The sequence below is a fragment of the Sebastes fasciatus genome, chromosome 16 (genome assembly GCF_043250625.1).
Source record: "Sebastes fasciatus isolate fSebFas1 chromosome 16, fSebFas1.pri, whole genome shotgun sequence".
Classification (NCBI taxonomy): domain Eukaryota; kingdom Metazoa; phylum Chordata; class Actinopteri; order Perciformes; family Sebastidae; genus Sebastes; species Sebastes fasciatus.
Genome location: NC_133810.1, coordinates 22468000 through 22477810, shown reverse-complemented (window position 1 = coordinate 22477810; position 9811 = coordinate 22468000). Strand labels below are relative to the sequence as shown.

General features: G+C 38.5%; 1 protein-coding gene across 14 annotated transcripts in view; it reads left to right on the top strand.

The window, feature by feature from the left end:
- The first annotated feature begins 3637 nt into the window (after positions 1–3637).
- The window catches only part of LOC141753162 (RNA-binding protein Musashi homolog 2), a 333482-nt gene continuing 327308 nt past the window's right edge, over positions 3638–9811 (top strand). For 13 of the 14 annotated variants that reach the window (XM_074611562.1, XM_074611557.1, XM_074611560.1 and 10 more), the window contains exons 1-4: positions 3638–3857; positions 4193–4233; positions 4563–4644; positions 5198–5282. In XM_074611562.1, the coding sequence (XP_074467663.1) occupies positions 3796–3857; positions 4193–4233; positions 4563–4644; positions 5198–5282 (270 nt within the window). In that variant the 5' untranslated portion in view covers positions 3638–3795. The remainder of the gene's footprint in view (positions 3858–4192; positions 4234–4562; positions 4645–5197; positions 5283–9811) is intronic. The other variant, XM_074611556.1, reaches the window with a different exon arrangement.

Below are 9811 nucleotides of genomic sequence, written 5' to 3'. Positions count from 1 at the left end.
GATCTAGGGACCCCAAACTTGAACTATAGTGTTTGTCCATAAGATAAGAAAGATTTTTGATGAAATATGATACAGCACTTAGATATTAAATAGAATAGGCCAACCTTTTTCCTTAAGGGACCCCTTTTCTATCCTTGAGTAAACTGATGAACCTGACTAAGTGGATATTTCATATTATATTCAATGCATAACAGTACAGAACTTATAAACTACAATTAATGCAATAGGAAGTTTGTGTAAAATGAGCAATTTGGATGAATTTTCAGCAGATTATTTCCTGTGAATATTGCATCAGAGATGAGTTATTTTGAGGAACTTTTGATACAATTCTCGGTATTGTGTATTTTGTTGTATTTTTAACAATCATACCTACTTAGAAGGATTCTTTTTTGACAAATGTTTTCCTCGTCATTGTTCTATTAGCTCTTTGGGTGTTTTAACTGAGAGGGAAGTTTGTTAATTTAGTTTGTGTTCAAGTCTTCATCGTACCCTTATAATCCAAACTTTAAAAAGAACAATTTAATTTAGTTTTCTTCACAGAAATGAATGAAATGCTGAGATATAGGCCAAATGTATGTTGTTTTAAAAACACCCTGGGGCGCCTGCTCAGGTGAGTTACCAGGGCGCCCCAGGCGCAAGGACCAAGGCTGAGTCCTTACCGCAGCGGCCCGGGTTCGAATCGGGACCCCCAGGTTGGGAACCACTGGAATAGGGTGTGTTTTCTTTGGCATCAAGCTGCTTTGGGTTCAAACCCGGTTCGCAACCCTTGATCAGATATTGTAAAATGTCACAGCTAACGTACCCTTTCTGTCACATTTGACTTTGCTCTCTTCACGGTGTGACACGGTGAACAGAAAGGCCATGATAGCTTTGTTCAAAAGGCAGAATAATTCACTGTGAAACCTGTGTTTTTATTTGAGCATAAAACAAGTCGCTCTTCATGTGTTAAATCCACTGTGATTTTTGCACACCTTGTGATCGCTTTAAAGCCTGTTGTTCCTCAGAGCTCATATTCCACATTGATTTATAACCCCTCTCTCTCTGCAGCTGCTTGAGTGGATGCAATTTTTCTCACATTCACATTTTAGGCATTATGCTGTAGGACACTGTCACGCGTTTGACAACTTATAGAACATGCAACAGTAAAATAATCTTTAATGCATCACCAAGTGGCATGGGAATAGTGCATAGAAGGTAGAATAAGTAATAGTGTTTCACACGAGGTGTCATATTTCCATTTTCTTTGACACCGCTGCGCTACAAGGAATTGCCACCACTTGCCTATATACTTTTGTCTCAGAGTTACAGACAGCTGCGATGTGGAGTGTCCCCTAACTAATGACGAGTTTTAGCTGTTAAACTGTCAAAAGTCGTGCTATTTGGGTTTTATCTAAGTCATTGTTTCAAAAACATGCTGCCTGGCTAGATAAGAAATCCCCTCTGGTGGTGCCCTGAACAGTCAGCACAGGCGGGCCTATTCAAAAAACTGAATGCGAATAATGAAATAGGATCACTAGTCACGTTTCATGCAGAGCTTGGGATGTTTTGTTGTAATTATTCTCATGCCAAGATGAATGAAAACTGCATTTGTATAGAATTTATTGTCTGTGAGCAGTAATGTGGCACGGATACAAATGTATAATACATAATTTAAAGCATAATTTGTACATGAGATTTCCTTTTCTTGTATTCTGTTGGTAGCATACTGTGCAAATAATGTGAATCAAAAACAAATTTTTTCACAGCGCATTTGTCATGCGTGTGCATTTATTCATTAATTTCTTCTTCTTCAGGGTCACGAGGGGGCAGAGGTAGTTTATCTCCAGATACATTCTGCAGGCAGGGGGCATGGTCGGCAGCTCGTTACAGGTCATCTACATGAAAAGATTCATAATTACTCCACTGCATGTATGGATATCGTACTTTATTGATCCCCGTAGGATAATTCTTTGTTGGCTTTCATAATGAATATAGCAGTTAAAGGTCAGAGCTCAGGGTCAGCTACAGAGATTCAGTATCGTGCTCAGGGGACCTTTTCCACAAGATCTGAACCTGCTGGAACGCAGATTTTATGACTAATAATCAGCCCGCCTCACCTCACCGCCTAAAGTTGGGCACGTTTTAATACACTTATAAATTTGATCTTCTGCGTATTCTGAGCTGTATCTGAAAAATATTCATTGTAACAAGTTTTAATTTAATATATTACAGACATGCATTGTTGGTATTATGGAATTATAACATGAATGTATTGGTCACGTAAGGCCCATTAAATGTGCACCTACAGTGGTAAGAATTTAAATAACCAAAAATTACCTCTTATTGGAAAAACTGTATGGCATTTATTATTCTTATTATTATTCTTATGAATAATAATAATAATAATAATAATAATTATAACAATAATAATCATACATGTCATTCAGTTTTCCAATAAGAGGTGCTTCTATCTATCTATCTATCTATCTATCTATCTATCTATCTCTCTCTCTCTCTCTCTCTCTCTCTATATATATATATATGTATATAAATTATATATAAATTGGGGCGTTACAGTTGCTCTTGTAACATAAGAAATGTAAGAAAGTAAAAATAAAGTGGTATGTAAGTATGTAACTTGTAAATTATGTACATAATGCAACAAAATAAACAAAATATATGTTAGATATATATATGAATTAATAAAAAAATTGTTTACATTAAAAAGAAATGAGAATATAAAACATTGCAATATATAGCATATAACCACAGTGCAAAAAAGTAAAAAAATAATATATATATATATATATATATATATATATAGCATAGTACTATATATATAAATATATAGTATTTCTCTATATATAAATATAGTTTTTTTAATTGTGGTATATATATCTATATCTATATCTATATCTATCTATCTATATAGATATCTATATATCTATATAGATAGATATAGATATATATAGCATAGTACTATATATATAAATATATAGTATTTCTCTATATGTAAATATATTTTTTTAATGGTGGTATATATATATATATATCTATATCTATATCTATATCTATATAGATATATATATACATAGTATTTCTAGGGATAAAGCTTTAAATAAAATATGCCAGTTGACTGGTGCTGCTAAAAAATCTCTTTTACATTTTGCTTCACATTGTTTAATAAAACACTTGTGAGCCATAACAATCAGGATAAGTTAAATACTAACACGCAACCAGGAATCGCCCCCACTTTTTTTTACCTCTTTCTGAAGGACTATATTGCACGGCGGAGGAATAACAAGTTCTTGTAATCACTATAAAGTAATCACGCTGCTGCTGCTTGCTTTGCAAAAGCTTTAAACTTGTCAGTCGCATAATAATAATAATAAAGTAAACACGGCTAATTAAGTATAACATTTCTTAGACAACGATTTTTTTTTTCTCTTTTGCAAATTGTATGTGTCCGCTGATTTAGAAGAGCAATAAGCCACTTTCACCTCTAGTGGCTTAGTGCTTAATTAAATGACAAATCGGAGGATTGCTTTGCAGATTGCCTGAATTGACGTCAATTGGATTGGTTAGGTGACAGAGGCAGGCTCCGCCCCCTGTGGGCCAAGGTAGAGCGTGCTGCGAGAGGAGGAGGAGGCGAGAGGAGGGAGGGAGCAGGGGGCTGAGCTGATCCCACGTGTGACGCTTTCATTCCCGGCTCAGTCATATTCTCATAGCGGGGCTTTGCATATCTCCTGCCCTATCTATCTGTGTGTGTGTCTGTCACTGGTACTGTAGTCCCAGCCTAGAGAGTTTCAACTAGATATGGAAGGAGACGGGAGTCAAGCCACATCCGGAAGCCTAAATGATTCACAACATGACCCGGGGTAAGCAATATTTCTACATTTATTCCGTAGCTACGGTGTGTTTTTTCATGTTCCAACATCTTAGAGAGGACTTGGACTCTGCCGTGCTGTGTATTCGTCCCCACAGTACGCACTTGAAACGGTGCTCCGTGTCCCCACATTCAGTGGAAAGACAGCTTTTTGTAGCTCACTAGTGGCCTCCCCCTTTTTAATGTACATAGAGTAGAATTACAAAGGCGCGAATGTGTGTTTCATAGTCTCCTCTTTACCCTCAAAGGTCGCTTTTACAAGTAGTTAGTCGTCAAAATGGCCGAACTGACATCTGGACTCACTTCTGTTGTGTTTTCCCCTCACAGTAAAATGTTTATCGGTGGCCTCAGCTGGCAAACCTCACCAGGTGAGAGACCGCTTTTTCTCTTTAACACCGTCTCCAGCATTTTCTTGTTGTTTTTGTCGCTGTGTGACTGACTGAGTGCTCGTTGTCGCTGCTGCTGCTGCTGCTGGCGGTGGATGTGCACTGTGCAGTAGTGTGTACTGTATATGGGATATATCTCACTAGTGTGTGTGTGCGCACCATGTTATTCCTGATCTCCGTCCATCTGAAGTCCTCTATTCGACCCCTGTATGCACATCGCGGGGTCTTCTGTTTTCTTTCACATACAGTGACAACAGCATGCCTGTGATGTTTCTGTCCAATGACCCGACATCTTTTCTCTCTATCCACAGACAGCCTTAGAGACTATTTTAGTAAATTCGGAGAAATCAGAGAATGTATGGTGATGAGAGACCCCACGACAAAGCGCTCAAGGTAAATACCACAGGGCTTTTTTTTACCCCCCCCTTTACTTCTCCTTTCCAGTGCATGTGACGATCTCGCTCACTTTGTCCGTGTTAATCCAGCGTGTGTGTGTGTGTCTCTCTGTGTGTGTTTCTCTGTGTCCGCGCGCGCACGTGTGTCCCCGCGTGCGCGCGCCTGCGTGTGGTTTCACAGCGAGCCAGATAAGCTTAAATGCTCACTGCTGTAAAGCTGCAGCCCGAATGCAATTTGACATTGACTTTGTGACTGCACCACAATGTTGGTGTGTGGTGTGTCGTCTCACATTGGGACATACCAAAAATCATGATCAGCGGCGTGCCCCCCTCTTTCTGTTTCACATCTGCTACAGGACGTCCATAATGTGGATTTGTTAAATGCATTTACACAGAGAGACACAATAATAATAAGGTCATAGGAATATTATGCCTCCTATTTATGCAGTTTATCACTCTAAGTCACACTTTTTTTTTGTATGTGCATGAAACAACATAATTTTGTGTGCATGCATTTTTAACATTTTTGTCCTTTTTTTTTGTCTTTGCAGAGGATTTGGGTTTGTTACGTTTACAGATGCTGCCAGTGTAGATAAAGTCTTAGCTCAACAACACCACGAATTAGACTCAAAGACGGTGAGTGAATTTTCTCTACACTTTTATGTTATTTTTATGTTTAATGTGTGTACTGTTCTGCCAGTGGAGATCCCCCCCCCCTTCTGTCATATCTGGATGACTTTTTTACCGCCTAAAGGCCTTGTGGGTAAACACCTCTTAGGTTAACAGGCTGTGTAGATCAAGGTCACGTTATAAAGGCTGAATGCATGATGGTCCCCTTTGCTTAGCAATAAAACACAACTCCAGGGTGAATATTATATGTGTTCACTTTCACTTCTCTGGATGAATGGGGCCGACACGCCCCCCCCCCCCCTTTCTTCGCTGCAGCCACATGTGCGATGTGAACATATCTCATGTTCCACTGAAGGGCGTGCTGTCTCAGGCCTGCTGCTGCCTCGCTACTGTTTGACCCAGCATTGTATCACCCCTGATGCACTGATACTGTTCCCCTAACAAGTAGTGATGTCAAAAACAGAGTTCTGTATTTGTGAGTAAACTAAAGCAGAATGAATCAACTTTTTAAACAACAAAGATACTTTTCAAACTACTTGGTAATGTAAAATAATTTGATTAAATAAATGCAGCAACGCAACAGCAATCCATGACCGTTATAAATGTATGTTTAGTTTAGGAAAGAGTGAATTTACTTGCACAAATAAGGCAATTGATCCGCAGACATACACCCACACTTATTTATGGAAAACTTTTGTGGATTCCACTTGACCTTTTTAAATTTGTCAGTAGATGAATAATTAAAGGCGCTAGTCATTTTTGAGAGGTGTCTGTAGTGATGGATTAGACAGGGTTCGGCTGAAATTGCATTTGTCTGGGATTTCTGATCGGCATGTTGTAAGATTCCAGATATGCCAGTAGAGTTTTGGAAATGGAATAGCGCATGTTGAGGAAACATACTGTGTGTGCTGCTACCTCCTTTAAAGGCAAGTCTTGACGGAGGAAGATTTTGAAAGATTTTGAAAGACAAATGGATACTAAAGGATACTTAAAAATACTCTGAAAATAGTATAGGAAATGACTTATTCATTTTAAGATTTATTGTCCCTTGTAATGTAAATATTCTTGAGCTTGAAACATGCTTTTTGTTGGACAGTGGACCTTAGTTTATTTTCCTTCCAGTTCTGTCAACTGCAAAGTTTTTAGTAATGTGGCTGCTCTTTTTTATTATTATTATTAGGGGGCTCAGAGTTTTTTGGCAGTTTTCAGAACAACTCAGTGATGGAGGTTTTACTTCTCCAAATGGGTTTAGTATTTCTCCTGGCCTAAATTATAAAAAAATTTTATATAAAAAAATACACATACTGTAGCTTTTTATGGGTGGGGAAAAAAATGTATTCACCTATGTATCGCGTTTTTTTTTTTTTTTTTTTTTACAACTTTGAAATCGATTTTTTTAATGCCAGAATCGATATATTTGCTTAATTTGAGTCAATGCGGAGGTAGAAGGAAGTTGCCGCTTTTATTGTTGTAGTCTGAGTAACATGACGTCATATCCGTTCCGTATCCGTCAACCAAAACAAACCGCAGCGAGCGAGAGATGGTGAATCGTCCCAGCCCTAATACCTCTCAAAGCTCAACAATAAGGCTTGTCTGCTTGCCCGGGGCAGGTAAAATGCTACATTGGGCTAGGAACTCACTTGCCCGGATAAAAAATAATTAGACACATGCTTTTGATGATGGAAGTAGCTAAGGAGTGAGCCATCTCGCTTCCTTTGAGAGCAAAGTGGACAAAACGTGACAATTAACTGTAGTCTTAATAAAACCATTCGTATAGGGGCAAGTAAAAATTTACTTCTGGCAAGTAGATTTCTGACCCACTTGCCTGACCGGACAAGTAAAATAAAACATTAATGTTGAACCCTGCCTTTACAAAATGATTGATAACACTAAGTCAGATGGGGCAAAAGGAATGGTGGGCATGCAGTTGATAATTAGTTCTCTCTTCAGAGCCTTCCTGTTATGTTATTTCAAGTCTCAGGGCTGTCGTGGTGAAGGAATTTCCCCTGCGGTAACAATGATTGGCTCAACAGTGCAATATGCAATATAAGTGCCTTTTTTACTTCATTTATTCTGATTTTAGTGTTATATAAATAAGCTTTATTGTTAGGATATTATTAGGTATATTGTTGCATTTTAAATGACAAAGATTACCGTATTAAAACAAATTAAATACTTGTTTATTATTGTTTATTAAATGCAGAACACAAAAGGGCAAAGGTTGCGTCTGGTTGCTATGATACGGAATATCTGCAGAGGTAAAAATGTCGGCACAAGGTAGAGTACTTCCTCTGGATGAAGGGAAAGCTGAAACATGTAGGGAGAGAGGACGGACCCACCGGTCTGTGTATTAATTTCTCCACCATTGTTGTTGTTCAGCACTTGTAGCCTACATGTAGGATGTGACGGTTGGTCTTTGTGTTATTTTTCCTGCCCCTCTTCCATTGTGATTGGACGGCTGGGTAAAAAATGACAGTGACGAGCGCAGCATTTTACCCATTTTGTAACTCTCTGCGACCAGAAAAAAAACACCAAACATGCAGCACTCAGCGCTGAATAGACGCTCAGTGCCTCGTGACGCTGCTGGCGTTTGTAGCATGATGTAAATAAGCGGCGCTCCCATTGCAAAGAATTTAAAAAAGAAATAAATAAATTGTGAACATAGCGGTTGTGTCAGTGTCTCACTCCAACTTTGTGCTGTAGTTGTGCTTTAGTGTTCCTATGTGTTATGGGAATAAGGGTGATGAGGACATACCTTGGTCCCTCTGTTGTAAATATAGTGAGAAGACAAGGTTGTTGGCAGTGAAAGGACAAATGGGTACGACCGATGGCATTGCAAACATCTATAGAGGGGAGTACGTGGAAGCAGGTTAAGGGGCTGCTTGAAGGGGTAATGATAGAAACCTACTTTGATGCAGGATCCAGAGCAGTTTGATAACTTCCAGCTTGACATTTTGAATGAACAACTTTGTGACAGCTTGACAGCATATACGTATATACAGCAAAGGTCGGGGGAGGGATACGTGTGAGGGAGGGCTGCACATAAAAATATACGAGTTGTCCCGTACAGCCCCAGTCTTTTACTGACGCTTGATAAATGGAGCAGTTGTTGGGCGAGTGCCTTGCCCGAAGGCACTTTGAGAGTAGTGGCAGCAGGAAACGGTTAAATTCCTTATGCATTTAAAGTTATTCTATTAAGATATTCATTGGATTTAACATGACGACCTCATGCTTGCTCATATAGCGCAGTCTCAATCCACTGCTACTTCTATGTTGCAACTGACTTATTGATTGCAAAATAGTTTTTACACCCATAAGAAAAAGGTCTTTTTTCTTATATTAAAGTTGCCAAACTTTCGCCTACAGCTTCCAACATATTTTTTATGAAAATGTAGAATATTCTTGGTCTATTTTCATATGTATTATGCTGGAGTTAAAACACAGGTTTTTCTTGCTTCTCTGAAGCATATTAAGTGGTATGCAAAATCTGTAATGTAAAACCACCATGTTGAGATTGTGGGCCACCTGTGTTTTGTATCCATAGAAAGATACAGACAGCTTTGCAGCTACAGATATGTATATAAACTAGGGGTGGGGGAAAGAATCAATATAGCATAGTATCGTGATATTTTGCGTGGCAATATTGTATCGATATACGATCGTCAAGTATTGATCTTTTATTATATAAACTATTAATATTGCAACTACAGTGTAGACTCTTGTACAAACAGTTCAGTTTGTCAGGTGCTTGATTCAACATTTATGTTTTTATGACAGTGTTGGTCAGTCTGTCTGCTTGACAATCCCATTTTGCTAAAAATGATTGAGATGAAGTGGACGACATATTTTTTTTGTAAAAGTTGCACTGATCAAAATACCTGTAATGGTACAGCAGTCCACTCAAGTTCAGTGCATTCAGTTAAGTTGGCTAATACAAACAGTTCAGTTTGTCAGGTGCTTGGTGCAACATTTATGTTTTTATGACTGTGGTGGTCAGTCTGCTTGACTGACAATCCCGTAGAGTGCTCCAGGGATGACATATTTTTGTAGGCCAACCAGTGGGATTTTTCCATCGGGTTTTGAGTGAGTCTTATGATACTTACACATTTTGTTCAGCAAGATAATCTCCACAAATGAACACCACTTTTATGATTTTTGAAGTGTGAATGCAATCACCAGATTACAGAGTATACACAACGAGGCTGTAAAGGCGGACTAGTCGGCGTTATGACGTTTTGTAGTCTCATTTAGCCACTTGTTAGCAACCGTCTTTTTAAAGATATATATAAAGGCTTCAAATTATACGAGTGGGGTATTTATTGATTTATTTTTTGTCGTAGAACAAAACGTTAAAATCTCTTCAGCTTGTGTTAACCACAGACTTATTTCAGGCATCTAACTAAAAACCCATTCAAAACATCCATTGACTTCCAGACGAGGAAACCGGAAGTGCTAAAATGCTAACTCATTTCCGAGTTTTAGGACTCATGCCTGTAGCTCTCTATTTTGCTGCAATAAAAATTAGTGAAGTGAGA